The 18,991-nt window shown below is 41.0% G+C and overlaps 1 protein-coding gene and 1 long non-coding RNA gene across 24 annotated transcripts in view; one reads left to right on the top strand and one right to left on the bottom strand.

The window, feature by feature from the left end:
• The window catches only part of LOC140629071 (uncharacterized), a 92,836-nt gene extending 87,320 nt beyond the window's left edge, over window positions 1–5,516 (bottom strand). For 2 of the 6 annotated variants that reach the window (XR_012026933.1, XR_012026935.1), the window contains exon 1: window positions 5,319–5,501. This is a non-coding gene — a long non-coding RNA (uncharacterized lncRNA). Of the gene's footprint in view, window positions 1–5,318 lie in introns of all 6 variants that reach the window. The other 4 variants (XR_012026934.1, XR_012026937.1, XR_012026936.1 and 1 more) reach the window with 4 other exon arrangements.
• A 6-nt stretch (window positions 5,517–5,522) lies between these two features.
• LOC140629069 (centriole and centriolar satellite protein OFD1-like) overlaps window positions 5,523–18,991 on the top strand; it is a 57,798-nt gene continuing 44,329 nt past the window's right edge. For 6 of the 18 annotated variants that reach the window (XR_012026925.1, XM_072818465.1, XM_072818462.1 and 3 more), the window contains exons 1-5: window positions 5,524–5,846; window positions 6,090–6,188; window positions 14,995–15,195; window positions 17,764–17,832; window positions 17,915–17,942. Coding sequence is in view for 12 of the 18 variants with exons in the window: in XM_072818465.1 (XP_072674566.1) it covers window positions 6,096–6,188; window positions 14,995–15,195; window positions 17,764–17,832; window positions 17,915–17,942 (391 nt within the window). In the remaining 6 variants the exon portion in view is untranslated. Of the gene's footprint in view, window positions 5,847–6,089; window positions 6,189–14,994; window positions 15,196–17,763; window positions 17,833–17,914; window positions 17,943–18,991 lie in introns of all 18 variants that reach the window. The other 12 variants (XR_012026928.1, XR_012026929.1, XM_072818469.1 and 9 more) reach the window with 4 other exon arrangements.

Genomic DNA, 18,991 nt, shown 5'->3' with positions numbered 1-18,991 from the left:
AGTCCCGTGTCAGGTTCCGGACATGGAGATTGCTTCTCCCTATGCCTGTGTCTCTGCCTCTCTCTCTATCATGAGTAATAAATAAATCTTAAAAAAAAAAAAAAGAGGTAAAAAATCTATCCCCTAAAGACTACAGAATGCTTCTGAAAGAAATTGAGGAAGACACAAAGAGATGGAAAAATATTCCCTGCTCATGGATTGGAAGAATTAATATTGCGAAAATGTAAATGGTACCCACGGCAATGTACACATTTAATGCAATCGCTATCAAAATACCATGGTCTTTCTTTAGAGAGTTGGAACAAATCATCTTAAGATTTGTGTGGAATCAGAAAAGACTCTGAATAGCCAGAGGAATGTTAAAAAAGAAAACCATACCTGGGGGCCCCACAATGCCAGATTTCAGGTTGTACTACAAAGCTGTCATTAATACAGTGTGGCATTGGCACCAAAAAAGATGTATAGGTCAGTAGAACAGAAGAGAGACCCCAGAAGTGGACCCTCAATTCTATGGTCAACTAATATTCGGAGGAAAGACTATCCCCTGGAAAAAAGACAGTCTCTTCAATAAATGGTGCTGGGAAAATTGGACATCCACATGCAGAAGAATGAAACTAGACCACTCTCTTTCACCATACACAAAGATAAACTCAAAATGGATGAAAGATCTAAATGTGAGACAAGATTCCATCAAAATCCTAGAGGAGAACACAGGCAACACACTTTTTGAAATTGGCCACAGAAACTTCTTGCAAGATACATCCACGAAGGCAAAAGAAACAAAGGAAAAATGAAGTATTGGGACTTCATCAAGATAAGAAGCTTTTGCACAGCAAAGGATACAGTCAACAAAACTAAAAGACAACCTACAGAATGGGAGAAGATATTTGCAAATGACGTATCAGATAAAGGACTAGTTTCCAAGATCTATAAAGAACGTCTTAAACTCAACACCAAAGAAACAAACAATCCAATCATGAAATGGGCAAAAGACATCAACAGAAATCTCACAGAGGAAGACATAGACATGGCCAACATGCATATGAGAAAATGCTCTGCATCACTGGCCATCAAGGAAATACAAATCAAAACCACAATGAGATACCACCTCACACCTGTGAGAATGTGGAAAATTAACAAGACAGGAAACAACAAATGTTGGAGAGGCTGTGGAGAAAGGGGAACCCTCTTGCACTCTTGGTGGGCATGTGACCTGGTACTGCCACTATGGAAAACTGTGTGGAGGTTCCTCAAAGAGTTAAATAAATAGAACTGCACTAAGACCCAGCAATTGCACTGCTGGGGATTTACCCCAAAGATACAGATGCAGTGAAACTCTGGATATCTGCACCCCAATGTTTATAGCAGGAATGACCACATTAGCCAAACTGTAGAATGAGCCTAGGTGACCATAGAAAGATGAATGGATAAAGAGGATGTGGTTTATGTATATAATGGAATATTACTCAGCCATTAGGAATGACAAATACCCACCACCATTTACTTCAATGTGGATGGAACTGGAGGGTATTATTTTGAGTGAAATAATTCAATTGGAAAAGGACAAACATTGTATGGTGTCATTCATTTGGGGAATATAAAAAATAGTTAAAGGGAATAAAACAGAGAGGAGAGAAAATGAGTGAAAATATCAGAGAGGGTGGCAAAACATGAGAGACACCTAATTCTGGGAAACTAACAAGGGGTAGTGGAAAGGGAGGTGTGCGGGGGGTTGGAGTGACTGGGTGACAGGCACTGGGGGGTCCCTTTGGCAGGATGAGCACTGGTATTATGCTATATGTTGGCAAATGGAGCTCAATTAAAAAAATAATAATAAACGACTTAGTATTTGTGCAATGCTTCAATAGTGCCTGATGTAGCTAGTTCCATACTAGTCACTGTTCAAAACAACAGAAAATATTTTCGTTTTATCCAAATCACACAGCCAGTAAATGGTAGAGCCAGGATTCCAACGTCTACAGTTTAAGCTGTGTCTGCACTCTTCACCTGCATGTACCAAAAAAAAAAAAAAAAAAAAAGGCGGGGGGGGAGAGAGAGAGAGAAAACTCAGAAGAAAATTCAAGTCAGAAGTAGGGTCACAGAGCTGTAACACTGCTGGTGTTGAAGATGTAAGAAGGGTCAGGAGTCAAGAAAGGTGAGTGGCCTCTAGACAGCGGAAAGTAGAAAGTACAAAGCGGATTTCTCCTGACAACCTCCAAGAAGGGTACATGTTCCTGCTGACAGCTGGATTCCACCCCATGGAGACCCATGGTTGACCTCTACATAAGGTAATAAATTTGTGTTGTTTAAGCCACTCAACCTTATTATTACAGCACTCCACACACGTCCGAGCTGAAAAAGCTGCAGGAATGAGAAAAAACGAAATACTCAAAGTGCTCATAGAAGGGGAGTACATTCTGTAAAGAGACTGAGGACGAAGGGAGTGTCCCGTTTACCACCGGACAAGGGTTTCAGAGCACTGTGGAAGGTTGGAGGGAGAGAAAGGGAAAACAGTGGTGCATTAAGGCGAAGCTAACTGGGGATACTAATGTAGGTGTTTTTCTTTTCCAGCATGCCTCCCTAAGGCTTACCACAGAGCTCAGTACCTAATAAGTGCTCCATGCCTGTGTAATGGAACTGTGAGGAGGGGAGCAATAGTGGGGATAGTGTCAGGGGAAGCTGGAACACAGGAGTGGGAGGCATGCTGGGATTAACTAGCCTCAACACAGAAGAGAACCTTCTGAAGGTTCTAGTGCTGAGGCCCTCACAGTCTCAGATGCCTGACTGATGAAGTCTGATGAAGTGATTAATGGCACCTTTGTGAAAAGCTGAGGTTTAGGCAGTTGTGAAAAAACTCTCCATGACAAGAGACTGGAGTTGCTGACTGAATGGAGGAGAGCCAAGACTCCACATGGGATGAAAACAGCAGCTGCCTCTGATGGCTGGGTGATGGAAACTGCTTGAGAGAGTGCGTGACAACTGAAGAAATCAATGTGGTGATACAGGAGCTCTGGACTACCATGAACTGAAAGAGGACACTAATTAGTAATGAACATAAAAAACGAGACCATATATCTGTGAGGCTGGCATGAGAAGGGCAAAAGCACAAAATGAATGGAAATGTGTGAAATAAAAAAACCTCAGACTACAATCAGGAAAAAGGGGAGAAAGGTCAGCTGGTACATGTGAGGATAGAGATCTGCTGAACTTGAACTGTGTCAATGGGCATGATTTTTAAATAGCAACCGTGACAAAAACGAAGTTAGATACCTGTGAACCTGAAGACAGGTATATTAAAATTCAAAACAAGGGAACCCTCCCAATAAATACAGGTCTCCGCATATTTTCTATGGATTGATAAATGTTATTGTATACTAACAATGTCACTAATCAGTGACCTGGGAAATCGCAGAAACAAAAGTCACACCATCTGAAATAAGTGTCACTATTCTCAAAAACAAAGGCTTCTCTTTTGTAATTGGCTACTTTTCGAATAGGTTAAAACACCGAAAGATAGATTAAAAAAGACTGTTTCCAGTCAGATAACATGCTATGAGCTTTCATTTTACATTAACTTCATTAATCTGAATTCCCAAACATAAAGTGGTTATTCACTCATAAAGTACTGGTTATATGAAAATAAGTCCTGCCAAATTTACATTATCTGTTTTGGAAAAGAAATCCAGGAGATGGCAAATTACTTTACAAAAGTGACCTGGTATCTACCTGAGAACTGGAGACAGGCATCTTGAATTTAAGTTCAGGGTATCTCAGAGCTCAGGTGGGGTGGGTGGGCACGCAGCACTCTCTTATTTATTGAGGGACTACTCCTACCTGACTTGCATGCTCCAAGAACTTAAAAGTTTTCCAAGTCAGCTGATAGCATGGGGTCCCCAGGGAACCTTTAGAGCTTGACCTTAACCTAGTCCTGTTCAACATTTTGAATCCCTAAGAGGGAGACAGTTTTTCCCATTCAAGGATAATATGCTTAGGCAGCTAAGACACTGGAAGGCAACACCAAGGATTCAAAAAACTTTCCAGGTTAAGAGAACGTAGGTGAAATTAACAAGACAGAATTTTAGAGAATGCAAAAAGAAGTCCGGTATTTAAAAAAAGAAAAACAAAAACAAACAAACAAAACCCTGTACAATAGGAGAGAAACCTAGGTTCAGAGCAGCTTATTTACAAGACCCCAAGGTTTACATTAATCACAAGCTCTAAAAGGGGTGGTAGTCTAAAAATCCAAAAAGCTAATGGCAATTTTGGCTTGCAGTAAGATAATGTCCTTATAAAGAATTATATCACCAGGGAACATATATCCTTCTGGGAAGCTTATTTTAAAAGGATTAATAAGGGATCCCTGGGTGGCGCAGCGGTTTGGCGCCTGCCTTTGGCCCAGCGCGCGATCCGGAGACCCGGGATCGAATCCCACGTCGGGCTCCCGGTGCATGGAGCCTGCTTCTCCCTCTGCCTATGTCTCTGCCTCTCTCTCTGTGACTATCATAAATAAATAAAAATGTTTAAAAAAAATAAAAGGATTAATAACTGTGAACTGGGTGTAGTAAGGAATGCTCTGGGGAGAGCTACTGAAGGAACTGAGGGGGGAAGAGGAAAAGGTCTTTCTGGGGGTGGGGAGTGAGCTACAGCAGGCGCTGACTTCAGATATAATGTAGGCTAATGGAAAAGGAACTGAACCAGGGATGGCAAACAGGTTACCGCTGGTGAGCCAGTTTCTATTTAACTGGTAGTGACGGCCAGGACCTGGTGCTGATAAGCCTGAGACAACGATCTGTAGCAGGAAAGCGGGCTGTGATCGAACCGCAGTACCTACGCGAGCGCCCAGTAATGAGCGCTGGACTTGACAGACTTATTCCAAGCTGCCCAGAGATCAAGCTCAGGGCTGCTCCTTTGAGGTTACCTGGGAATCTATTCGGGTCAATGTTAGGCACTTTCTCACACACACACGAACTACCAGGCTAGGCCCCAGTGAGACGATTAATCCCCTCCCATCACAGGACATCGTCAATGAAGAACTTTCCAGCTCCAAAGAATACTGCAGCCAAGTTTAAGAAGCCCCCAGTTAGATGAACGACCTAATGCAAGGCTAAATAAAGCAAAGGCCCTGAGCTGGCCGACGCTTGCGGGCTGAAACGCGATGTGCATTGGCGGGGTGGCCTGTGATGAGATCAGCCGAAAGGGGACTGGACAAGTTCGACCCGGCCGCCTTCAGGCGGGCTGGAGACACAGCCACAACTCGCGGCGCGCGGGGCCGGGGATGTCCTCGAAAGCTCCCGCCCCCTACTCACTCCATCTCCTACCTGCCGCGAAAATCCGACAATCGCAACAGCCACACTTCCCAAGGCCGACCCGCGCCGCGCCGCCTCGGTCGGAACTCCCCAAGCAATCCTCGCGAGAGTCCGGCGGTGGTATCTCGCGAGAGTCCGGCGTTGGCGTCTCGCGAGAGGAGGGAGGAGCTTCCGGCCAGAGTACGGCGCGTGCGCAGTAGCACTCCCGGCTTGGGCCGTTCCGTTGGGCGGGCCTCGCGGAGGGGCGGGGTCAACGCTGAACGCGCCGAATTCCTGCTCCTGCGCGTTTGTCTTCTGTTGCCTCACTACCGGTCCCCGCCCCCGAGGCGCGTGGGAAAGTCTCCTGTGGGCTACGACTCCGCCTACCCATGGACCGCCGAGAAAGGAAGTGCGAATGGTCTACAGTTCCTAGTTCACAGTGAGAGGCGGAGTTCGGCTTCCTTCTTCTCGACTGCCCCCAGGCGGAGACTGGGCTCCGGAGGCCGGGATTCCCCCTCTTCCTGCGCCTGCAGCCCGGGCGGGGTGTTAACTCGGGCCAAAGTAGGATATAATGCAGGGTTGGGGGGAGTCGGGAGGCAGTGGGAGGCCGACACCCGAGGGCCGGGGTAGATACACTGGCCCCTGCTCCGGGAGCGGCGGAAACGTAGCCTGTTTGTTTTCGTTATAGCTCCTTTCCCCCTGATCGGCCTCCTAGAGTTTCCCTCCCTGGAGGCCACTCCTCTGTTTTCAGAAGTTCGCGCTGCGTCTGCCCACCAGGTAACCCGTAACGGTTTTTTCTTCCAGACCACAATGCCCTCCAAACCCGACATGTTGAGTCAAGATGAACTGCGAAAAAAGTTGTACCAGACGTTTAAGGATCGGGGAATACTGGACACACTCAAGGTATGAGCTTTATGCATCTCTTTTACAGAACTTAGGCAAGTCTAACCTGTAACAGGCACCCAACGTTTAAATACACCTAGCTCTTGCATTTTAAAAAGAGTATGACATAGATTGTTTTTGGTGAATTACATTTTTATGTTCCTGTGTAACTCTCTGCTCTGGAGCACAAAAGTCTTGAAAATGGCCTAGCGTTTGAGTGGTCTTAATATATTGAAGTAAGAGGCTTATTGGACTGATATTAAGGTAGTAGTGGATCGCCACTTCAGGTGAACATATTCTAGTAGAGGTGGACTTGGTTTATAAATCTGGCTTGCAAGTCTTGAATGAATAGGTTTGTAATAGTACTCACTTTTGAATGAAGGATTTTGACAGCATATAGAAAACATTAGTTGTACTACTTACAGTAGAATAATTTAGGAAATGAGAAACTTTTTTTTAAATTTTTATTTATTTATGATAGTCTCAGAGAGAGAGAGGCAGAGACACAGGCAGAGGGAGAAGCAGGCTCCATGCAGGGATCCCGATGTGGGATTCGATCCCGGGTCTCCAGGATCGCGCCCTGGGCCAAAGGAGGCGCCCAAACCACTGCGCCACCCAGGGATCCCAAGAGAAACTTTTTAAAAATATATTCAGATGTATAAACATTTGGGCAGCAAGCATTAGTATACATTGTATCAACACCAAGGAGTAAGAGTAGCTCAAATGTTTTTGTGAAGTATATGTTTCAAAAGTATATTGTTTTAAGATGTTAAGGGAGCGCCTGTGTGGCTAAGTCAGTGGAGCTTCTGGTTCTTGGTTTCCTTTCAGATCCTGATCAGGATTCTGGGCTCAGCCCAGTATCAGCTCTGTGCTGAGGGTGGGCCTGCTTAAGATTCAGCTTCTGCCATTCCCCTGACCCCCCCACCCCCACCCCATTAAAAAAAATTCAAAAGTGAGCTTTTTTTAAAAAACCTTCCTTCTTCTTCCATTGTTTTGGTAAGTTAAAAAAATCTTCAGATTCATCTGAAAAATATGGAAAGACATGGAAAACATCATCCATAATATAAACAGTATATGGCATAAGAGACTTCCCACCCCCCCCCACAATTTTTTTTTTTAAGTAATCTCCATACCAAATAAAGGACTCAGACACATAGCCTGGAGACCCAGAGTAAACCAACTGACCCAGCCAGGTACCCCTCCTATTTTTTTTTAAATTTTTTTTTTAAATTTTTTTTAACTTTTATTTATTTATGATAGGCACACAGTGAGAGAGAGAGAGGCAGAGACACAGGCAGAGGGAGAAGCAGGCTCCATGCACCAGGAGCCTGACGTGGGATTCGATCCCGGATATCCAGGACCGTGCCCTGGGCCAAAGGCAGGTGCCAAACCACTGCGCCACCCAGGGATCCCGGTACCCCTCCTCTATAATCTTATTTTTGTATCCTTTAAAGTTCCTTGAAATCCTCATTTTCATGGCACCAGGCTTGTCTGTGAATGTATGGGTAAGTTATGTAGCAGTCCCCTGTTGAAGATTTACATTACACCCAGGTTTACACATTCCTTTAATGCATCTCTCATATTTTGCCTAGGATACGTTAAGTGATGTAAACTGACTTAAAAGGCTGAGTTTTTTGTTGTTAATGTTTCATTATTAATAGAGCGAGTGCAGGAGCAGGGGGAGGTGCTTCCCCATTGACAGTGATATTTGCTGTGGGCTTTTCATAGATGGCTTTTAAGATGCTGAGGAATGCTCCTTCTATGCCTACACTCTGAAGAGTTTGATCCGTTTTGATGTGATTTTTAATGGATGTTGTATTTTGTCAAATGCTTTCTCTGCGTCCATGAAGAGGATCATATGGCTCTCGTTTTTTCTCTTGTTGATGTGATCTGTCACGTTGATTGTCTTACCAGTGTTGAACTAGCCTTGCATCCCAGGGAAAAATCCCACTTGGTCACGTGAATAATCTTAATGTACTGTTGGATCCTATTGACTAGTATCTTGGTGTGAATTTTTGCATCCAAGTTCATCAGGGATATTGGTCTATAATTCTCCTTTTTGGTGAGTCTTTGTCTGGTTTTGGAGTCAAGGTGATGCTGGCCTCATAAAACAAGTTTGGGAGTGTTCCATCCCTTTCTATCTTTCGGAACAGCTTTAGTAGAATAGGTATGGTTTTCTACTTCTTCCTGTTTCAGTTTTGGTAATTTGTGGTTTTCCAGAAATGCATCCATTTCTTCTAGGTCGCCTAATTTATTGGTGTATTGCGGCTCATAATATGTTTTTAAAAGGTTTGTATTTTCTTGGTATTGGTTGTGATCTCTCCTTTTTCATTACTGATAATATTAATTTGAGTCTTTTCTGTTTTCTTTTTAATAAGTCTGGTTAAGGGTTTATCTATCCTATGATTTCTTTCAAAGGACCAGGGCTGGATTTTGTTGATCTGTTCTACAGTTCTTCTGGTCTCTATTTCATGGAGTTCTGCTCTAATCTTTATTCTCTCTCTTCTTCTGGTTGGTGTAGGCTTTATTTGCTGATATTTCTCCAATTCCTTTTTGTGTCAGATTAGCTTGTGTATTTGAATTTTTTTTCCGATTTTTTGAGGGAGGCTTGTTTTGCAGTGTATTTCCCTCTTAGCACTGCTTTTGCTGTATCCCAAATGTTTGAATGGTTGTATCTTCATTTTCATTAGTTTCCATGAATCTTTTTAATTCTTTAATTTCCTGGTTGACCCATTCATCTTTAGTAGGATGCTCTTTAACCTCCACATGTTTAGTTTCTTCCAAATTTATTCTTGTGATTGAGTTCTAGTTTCAAAACATTGTGGTCTGAAAAAGTACAGGGGACAATCCTAATCTTTTGGTATGGGTTGAAACCTGTTTTGTGATCCAGCATGTGTTCTATTCTGGAGAATGTTCCATGTGCACTTGAGAAGAATGTGTATTCAGTTGTATTTGGATGGACATTTCTGTATATTTCTGTGAAATCCATCTGGTACAGTGTATCATTTTAGGTCCTTGTCTCTTTGCTGATGTTCTTAGAATATCTATCATTGCAGAAAGTACCATGTTGAAGTCTCCTACTATTAATGTATTATTATATAAGTATCTCTTTACTTTGGTTAATTGATTGATATAGTTGGTAGCTCCCACATTAGAGGCATAAATATTCATGATTATCAGGTCTACTTGTTGGATAGACCCTTTAAGTATGATATAGTGTCCCTCTTCATCTCTTACTACAGTCTTTGAGATAATTAATTTATCTGATATAAGGATGGCTACCCCAGCTTTCTTTTGAGGACCATTTGAATAGTAAATTGTTCTCCACCCTTTCATTTTTAGGCTGGAGGTGTCATTAGGCCTAAAATCAGTCTCTCATACATAGCAAATAGATGGTTCTTGTTTTTTTATCCAGTCCAAAACCTTGCATCTTTTGATGGGATCATTTAGTGTATTCCTGTTCAGAGTAACTATTGAAAGATATGAATTTAGTGTCATCATAATACCTATTCAGTTCCCTGTTTTTGTGGCTTATTTTTTGGGACTTCCTCTGTATTGTACAGAGTCACCCTTAATATTTCTTGCAGAGCTGGTTTGGTGGTCACATATTCTTTCAGTTTCTATCTTGGAAGGTCTTTATCTCTCCTTCTATTCTGAATTAGAGCATTGTTGGATCTAGTATTCTTGGCTGCATGCTCTTCTCATTAGTACCCTGTGTATATCATCCCAGCTGTTACTGGCCTACCAGATCTTTGTGGAGAGGTCTGCTGTTCATCTACATCTAATATTTTTCCCCTTATAAGTTAAGAATGTCTTGTCTCTTGTTGCTTTAAGGATTTTCTCTTTATCTTTGGAATTTGTGAGTTTCACTATTAAATGTCAAGGTATTGAAAGTGTTTATTGATTTTGGGATTCTATGTCTTGGATCTGAATGCCTGTTTTCTTCCCCAGATTAGGGAAGTTCTCAGCTATGATTTATTCAGATATACTTTGTGGTCCTCTCTCCCTCTCAGTATCTTCTGGAACCCCAATTATATGTAAGTTCTTTTTTTCTCCAATTCTCATTTATTTTCCTAAGCCTTTCCTCATGGTCTCTTAATTGTTTTTCTCTTTTCCTCTGCTTCTCTCCTTACCACCAATGTGTCTTCTTTGCTCACTGTTTCTTCCACCTCATTAACCCTAGCAGTTAAGACATTCAGTTTGGATTGCATGTCATTTAATCTGTTTTTAATTTCGGTCTGATTATATCTTAGTTCTGCAGTAATGAAGTCTCTGAGTCCTTTATTCCTTTTTTCCAGAGCCACCAGTAGCTTTATAATTGTGCTTCTGAATTGGCATTCTGACATCGTATTGAAACCCATATTCTGTAACTCTGGCAGAGAGTATTGTTCTGGTTCTTTCTTTTGTGGTGAATTCTTCCTTGTAGTCATTTTGCTAAGTGCAGAGTGGCTGTATGAGTGGGCTGAGTCAAAAATATCAACCACGACCTAAGTAAAATAATCCCCAGATGATTCCGTAAAGGTCAGAGACCAGAAAATGAAAAAGAACAGAACAAAATAAAACAAAAGGATCACTAAAGTGTGAAAGAAATTTTAAAACAAAGTGGTAAAAAATAAAGGGCCAAAAATCCCAAAGAAAAAGAAAAAAGAAAAAAAAGTAAAGAGGAAAAAGAGAAAAAGGAAAAAGAAAAGTGGGGAGCTGAGGGATGGTGGTGGTGATGAAGTGGAGAATGTAGTCTACCTGAATGGCCCTAGAGGGTGATCCTCTTGGTTCAGAGTATATTAAGTTTTGTATGTTAGAATATGCTCAGTCCCAAATGTATATAAACCAGAAATACTAGTAGAAAGCCCCAAGATTGACCACCAAAACATAAATGAGATCAAAGAGGGGGCAGAATGAGAATGAAAAGAGAATATAATCCCACAGAATGAACCAGCATAGTATACCACTTGTTTGTGGTGCATTCTGGTCATGTTTTAGAAGGTATTAACTTCTGCCATTGTAGAACAAAATGAGACAGAGAAAACAAAAAGCCCAGAATGAAAACCCCATTACTCGTTTATCTCCCAAAATTAAATTGAGTATGTTTAAAGGAATCCAGAAGTGAAAAATGTATATATTTCCAGGACCTGTAATTGTAGACATATGAAAGTCAAAAAGGAAGAAACTTAAAAATGAAGAGGTGGTAAAATATTTTAGTTAAAGTAGGAAGAATAATAGTGGACATTTTTAGTCCATAGAAACATGAGTCGTAATGGAAAAAGGGATAGAAAAAAAAAGGGGCCCTTTAGTTCTATATACTATAAATCCCTTGAAATCTCCTGGAGCTTTCCAGTGCTGCTTGGTCAAGAACTTGCTCTTCTGCTGATCTTCGGCTGGTCTTCTGGGGTAGGGGCATGCTGTGATTCTCAGGTATGTGTACCTGGGTGGGCTGACCTGCCCCCTGCCAGGTGCATGGCTCAGAGGGAACTCTTTACCCCATGGTGCCTCTGTTCCCTGGCAGTGCTGCCTCTCCCAGGCACAGGGGGAAACAAGAAAGGAAAACAATAATGGCGGCAGCCAGGTCTCCAGCTCTGGAGTCAGCTGCCTGCTAACTAATGCAGTGCCCAGTCTGCAGTAGCCTAGATGCTCCCCACAGTGGCGGGGGAGGTGGGGGTGGGTTGGGAACTGATCTGCACAGCTTGCAGGGTGCCCGGCGGCAGGAGAGTCCTTGATGTCCTGTGCTCTCCCTGCTTCCACCTGTCCCTGGGGGAGTGCAGGATCCTGGGTTGTGTCCCCTGCGTCCTGGGATCTGGGGCCCTGTGCTGCTGGAACCATGCTCCTGGGGACCGCCTCTACTGAAGGGAAAGGGGCACAGCCACCTTTGTGTGGATCCAGACTACCTAACCAACTGGCCTCTGAAATGCCCTGAGGCCTGTGGTGCTCCAGCTGTTTACCAAGACTGGTTGGTGGTTTGCTGTGAACTTTCCTCCCAGGCCCCTGTGCTTTTAGTGACTCTGACAATCTTACAGGTTCACTGTCCTTCCTGGGATTCTGGCCAATTTCCCAGCTAAGTAGTTTTCTGTCATGGAAAACTCTGGTGTGGATTTTTAAAGTTTTGCTTCTCCAGGGCTGGGTTTTCCTGTTCTGGAGGCTTTGGCTGCTTGGCTTTACCCTGGCTACAGCCTGGCTCCTTGCAGTGCCCCCCACCCCAATTTGATTCTTTTTATTTATTTTTTTCCACCTTCCTACCTTGTTAGAAGTGAAAACCCTTCTTTCGGTAGCATTCTGGCTTTTTTCTCTTTAAATCTCAGGTCGAATTTGTAGGTGTTCAGGATGATTTGAAGTTATCTAGGTAAATTGGTGGGACCAGGTGAGTTGAGGACCCCTACTCTTCCACCATCTTGCCCTTCCCCTTGTAAGTGAAGTTGTGTATTTCTCTCTAACATTTCCCTTAGCATTATACTCTCTGGTTCCATCCATGTTATTGTAAATGGCAGAATTTCATTTTTTTTTTTTTTTAAGATTTGATTTATCCTTTCATTAGAGACAGACAGAGAGGCAGAGATGTAGACAGAGGAGAAGCAGGCTCTCTGTGGGGATCCTGATGCAGGACTTGATCCCTGGACCCTGGGATTACAACCTGACCTGAAGGTGGATGCTCAACCTCTAAGCCACCCCAAGCATCCATCATGTTTTTGTTTTTTATAGGATGAGTGATAGTTCCATTGTATGTGTGTGTATATATATACATATATATAATAATATCATGTTTATGTGTATATACAGCATATCTTCCTCATCCATATACAGCATATCTTCCTCATCCATTTATCTGACAAGACACTTGAGTGGTTTCCATATCTCACCTATTGTAGATAATGTTGCAGTAAACATCTTGCCCCTCTTCCTTTCCCTTTTTATTTTTTAAGAAGGCTTTATTTTTTTTAACACTTACTCTATAACCCAATTGGAATTAGTTGTAGTATATAATGCATTAATATGCATTCTAATGTAGAATGGTCCTTGGGTTTTTGGCCATGGCATATTTTCTTTTACTGTGTTTCTGAATTAGATTTGTGTTTTATTTGTAGTCACAAATGATATTGACCTATCCTTATCCTTTTTAAGCAGTCCTTCTTTGGGTTTGGTATCAAGATTGTGCTAACCTTGTTCACTTTACAAATGTAGTATATCTTCTGGAGAAGTACTGTTTCCTTTTTGCAGCTTGCTGTTCAGTTCTGTTATTCAGCTTTACCAATGGCAAGATAGATTTTTATTTGCTAAGTTTGGGCTAATTTTTGTTTTCTCAATTCAGTGACTATGGCCTGAGTGAGTTTTAATTTTTAAAATTCATTGAATTTGTAATGGCCTAATGAACATTTTATTTGAGGATTTGAAAATAATTTCTGGCCCTCTACAAAGTCCAGTGCCCATTAAATGGAATGTGTCAAGTGTTTTTCCTTATTTTGAGTCTACCCTAATTTCTGAGGGAGATGTGGTGAGGATCCACAAGTCTCTGCTCTCCCAGTTCACCTCCCACCCACAATAATTCTATTTCTATTTTAGTAGCAGTAATTATGAATGGATTTCCTTCTTTGCCTTGGCTCCTGGAGAGCCCCCAGCCAGTTTTGGGATTCCTTCCAGCAAGTGCTGGATGGCTCGCTTTTTGTGTTTATTAAGCTGGAGATTCATCTGTAATATTCTTTGCATTTTTTCTACCCTCATTTTCATTTTTCTGCTTTTGTCACTCCTCTAAATTTTAACCTATTTCAGTATTTATTTGTAAGACACCTTAAGTCATTTTATTAATTAAGCTGAACCTAAATACATTCTTAAAAATATGTGTTCCTTAGTTGTTACAAATGTAACTAAACCGCCTCTAAATTTTACTGGTGGAAGACACTATAATTTCTCTTAATTTCAGTTACGTACTATTCTAGATGTGGCAGGGCATATGTATTCTGTACAATGTACATGTCTTTTTTTTTGTTTTAACTGTGAGAATTAAGTATCCTGAGGTCTGTTCTATACTGATAATTGTATACTCTTTTACTCTTGAGCTAACAGATAGAAGAAGGAAATGTAACAACTCCATTAGTTTCTTGCTTGGATCTATTAAATATGAATTTGTTAGATATCATTCACTGCTGAACACCATGAATCTAGGCAAGTGTACTCTTAAACTCAGCCCAGTTGGGTGTTTCCAGATGATGTACAGAATAGACTAGAACAAATACTCAGTAGTCTGAGTAATTTAGGAATTTTATTAAAACTCAGATGAATAATCCTCATATTAAACCTTGAGAAAATGTCCCGCTTTGAAATGTAATTTTCTCACATTTATAAAATGTGAGAAAATTACTGTAGTTCCATCTTGAGATCTAAATACTGTATGCAAAAGTATATTGTAGTAAGTTCTTGGGTTCACTGGTTTCTCTCTTGTGTATATGAGATTTCTTTTTTGGGAACCGAATTTTGTTTTGGTCAATATGCCCAATATTTTCATATCCTCCAAGAGTACACAGAAAGGTGAGTAAGGAGCAGAATTGTCTCCTGTACTTGATTAAAAGCTCCTGAAACTCCTGGGGAAGTGAAGTTAGAGTATACATGCGTTCTGGCTAACCACAAGTTAACTTGGAAGTCGGTGAAAATGAGTTTCTTTTTCTAAAACTCCGTGAGCTACTTGTGTCACACGGTAATATAACATCTTAAGGGATGGTTCATAATTTTTGGTCGTGGATCTGAAACCATTCTGGAAATAAGAATGCTAATTCATGTGACAAATCTGTATACCTCTAGTGAAATCCTGCTGAAAATTTTTCACCCTCTTTGTTTTTTGAGCTAGACACAACTACGAAACCAGCTAATTCACGAATTGATGCACCCTGTGTTGAGTGGAGAACTGCAGCCCCGGACCATTTCAGTGGAAGGGAGTGCCCTCGTAACCAGTGCTTCTAACTCACTAGTGGCAGATTACTTACAGAGATGTGGCTATGAGTATTCACTTTCTGTTTTCTTTCCGGAAAGTGGTTTGGCCAAAGAAAAGGTAAAATCTTTCCTTTTCTATTTTTGAATTTTCTATTAACAGCTACTTTCTGAGATAATAGTAAGTGCTGCATAATAGCTGAGTATTCCTTGGCTATCAAGGTCCATTTCTTGGCCATCTCTGAATTCACATCATATAATGTAACAAAGGGGAAGTACTAAAGTTGATTGTTTATTATCAATTCCTTGACATCTCCATTAGTCTTTGGTAAAATTGTGATGTTAGAATCACTAACTATTTTGAAGCTAGAACTGACCTCCCATTCCATGTAGTCCACCAGGACTCCCAGTTGCCATTTACATTGAATGTCTGTTGTAAGCTTGTCACTGTACTAGTCACACTTAAGGTGTTAGCTGTGTTACAGATGAGGAACCAGCCTCTGGACAGGTGAAATAGTTTGCTCAAGGTCACATGATATGTAAATAGCAAAGCAGGGCTGTAAAATCTAGATCTCCAAACTGTGTTCTTATACATTAAAGTTATCTCTTTACGTATTTCTACTCTTTGGGATTATACAAGAGAAGTCTGTAGACTACTCAAATAACTAAAACGCCTGTTTTTGCCTATTTTCTAATATATGTTCAATAGTAGTAGTGGAGAAAGATAGCTATGCTTGATTATTTTTAAAGGCTGACATAGCAAACTTTTGCCTATTTTTTCTAAATAGACAATTTTTTAGAGCAGTTGAGGTTCAGAGCAAAATTGAGCAGAAAAGAAGCCATCCCATATGTTCCCTGCTCCCACACATGCAGAGCATACACTGTTAGCAACATTTTTTAATTAAATACTTGATTTTGGGAATCCCTGGGTGGCTCATCAGTTTAGCGCCTGCCTTCGACCCAGGGTGTGATCCTGGAGTCATAAGATTGAGTCCCACATCAGGCTCCCGGCATGGAGCCTACTTCTGCCTCTGCCTGTGTCTCTGCCTCTCTCTCTGTCTCATGAATAAATAAATAAAATCTTAAAAAAAATGAGGCAGGGAGGGGCAGAAAAAGGAAGAGAGAGAATCTTAAGCAGGCTCCACACCAGTTGTGGAGCCATGAGCGGGGCTCAATCTCATGACCCTGAGATTATGACCTGAGCTGAAATCAGGGGTTGGATGGTTAACCAACTAAACCACCCCCATACACCCATTATATAAATTTTTGCAATAAGCTACATTGTCACATCTTACCACCTATAGTCCATGGTTTATTTTTCTAAAAAATTTTATTTATTTGAGAGAGACAGAGTGCACACATGTGCATGCAAGTGAGCAAGACTGGGGGAGGGGCAGAGGGAGAAGCCGACTCCCTGCTAAGCAGAGAGCCCAATGTGGGGTTCAATCCCAGGACCATGACCTGAGCCAAAGGCAGAAGCTTAACCAACTGAGCCACCAAGGTGCCCCTAAAGTCCATAGTTTAACTCTTGGTGGTGTTACTGTATTTTTATTCTTTATCTTGTCTCTACTTGACCAAAAGTTTCATATTCAGTAGTTTTAAGAAAATAAGAACAATGTTAATATTTGAAAATTCAAATATGCTGTATTTATTTCTTAACAAACAAATTTTCTTTATCAACATTAGGAGTTCTTATTTGGTCCATTAGTCTATAAGGTTTGTTGTTCTCTTTTGGTTTTTTGTTTGTTTGTTTTTTTAAAGTAAACTTTATACCCAATGTGGATTTATTTGAGGTCAACCTTAAAAATCAAAAATTATATGTTCAGGGTGCCTGGGTACCTCATTTGGTTAGGCTTCTGCCTTCTGCTCAAGTCATGATCGGTCCTGGGATCGAGCCCCACATAGGACTCTCTACTCAGCAGGGAGCCTGCTTCTCCCTCTCCCCACTCCCTTGATTGTGCTTGTGTGCTCTTTATCAAATAAATCTTTAAAAAAAAGGCACATGTTGTACCAACTGAGCCAAATGCCGCTGAGTTTCCAAGTATGTTTCAGACTTTTGCTTAATTATGTAGTTGTTACAGCAGTAGGTAATCCAGTTTACATACTTAAAGGTTTCTACTCTAAAATGCTATGCAGAATATTTTCTTTAAAGGAAAACCGTTTGAAAGCCTATCAGTGTTCTCCAGGTAGACCTAGTAAATGATAAGTATTATAGTATAAATACATATTAAGAATAGCGACCCAAAAATGTTTAAAACTATTTTGGATATGCTTTAGTTATTCATTGATGTAAAGACAGTAAAAGTTTATTTATATTATACAGCAATATACTTTAAAATTTTGTTGCAGTTGGAAGACCCTGGAAATTACACATCTATTCATTGATTCATCAGATATTTGTGTGTTTGTAATCTGTAATCTGCATGAACCATTTAAACATATTAGACCTGTTCAATATGAAATATTTGGAGCTTAATTAGGGGATCAAGAAAAATGTTTTATTGTGACTTTAATATGTTAATATTATAAGAAAGTGCTTCAATTTTACATTATTGGCATGGTTATAAATTTTTACTGTATTTTTATCCTTTATCTTGTCTATTTAATCCAAAGCAGGATTTTGTCTTCAGAAGCCTCCTCGTTTATCATTTAAACACTGGTGTAAAAAAGTCTAATTTTTTTTCTAAAGGTATTTACTATGCAAGATATATTACAACTCATTAAAATCAACCCTGAATCCAGTCTCTACAAATCGCTGGTAGGATTGTTTTTATAACTTCTTTTGGTCTTTTCGTTATAACTGGGCAGGTGAATAAAGGTAAAATATTTTCTTTCAACAGATTTCAGGATTTGATAAAGAAAACAAAGGTAAGAGCCTTCGTCTTTGTAGAAAATAGCAATATTTTTGTCATGTACTTCTCCTGCAAAACTAAGAAAGTAATAATCTTGAGGAGTATGAGTAAGGATTTTTTCTAAATTTATATTTATTTATTTATTTTTATTTTTTATTTTTTATTGGTGTTAAATTTGCCAACATGTAGAATAACACCCAGTGCTCATTCAGTCAAGAGCCCCCCTCAGTGCCCATCACCCAGTCACCCCCATCGCCCGCCCACCTCCCTTTCTACCACCCCTTGTTCGTTTCGCAGAGTTAGGAGTCTGTGCTCTGTCTCCCTTTCTGATATTTCTCACTCACTTTTTCTCCTTTCCCCTTTATTCCCTTTCACTATTTTTTATATTCCCCAAATGAATTAGACCATATGTTTGTTCTTTTCCAATTGACTTGTTTCACTCAACATAATACCCTCCAGTTCCATCCACGTCGAGGCAAATGGTGGGTATTTGTCGTTTCTAATGACTGAGTAATATTCTATTGTATACATAAACCACATCTTCTTTATCCATTCGTCTTTTGATGGACACCAAGGCTGCTTCCACAGTTGGGCTATTGTGGACATTGCTACTATAAACATTGGGGTGCAGGGGATCCCTGGGTGGCACAGCGGTTTAGCGCCTGCCTTTGGCCCAGGGCGTGATCCTGGAGACCCGGGATCGAATCCCACGTCGGGCTCCCAGTGCACGGAGCCTGCTTCTCCCTCTGCCTGTGTCTCTGCCTCTCTCTCTCTCTCTCTGTGACTATCATTTAAAAAAAAAAAAAAAAACATTGGGGTGCAGGTGTCCCGGTGTTTCACTGCATCTGTATCTTTGGGGTAAATCCCCAGCAGTGCAATTGTTGGGTCCTAGGGTAGACCTATTTTTAACTGAGTAACCTCCACACAGTTTTCCATAGTGGCGGCACCAGTTCACATTCTCACCAACAGTGCAAGAGGTTTCCCTTTTCTCCACATCCTCTCCAACAGTTGTTGTTTCCTACCTTATTAATTTTCCCATTCTCACTGGTGTGAGGTGGTCTCTCA

This window comes from Canis lupus, chromosome Y (assembly GCF_048164855.1).
Source record: "Canis lupus baileyi chromosome Y, mCanLup2.hap1, whole genome shotgun sequence".
In the NCBI taxonomy this organism is placed as follows: Eukaryota; Metazoa; Chordata; class Mammalia; order Carnivora; family Canidae; genus Canis; species Canis lupus.
The sequence above is the reverse complement of the archived record's forward strand: the minus strand, read 5'-3'. Positions and strand labels throughout refer to the sequence as shown.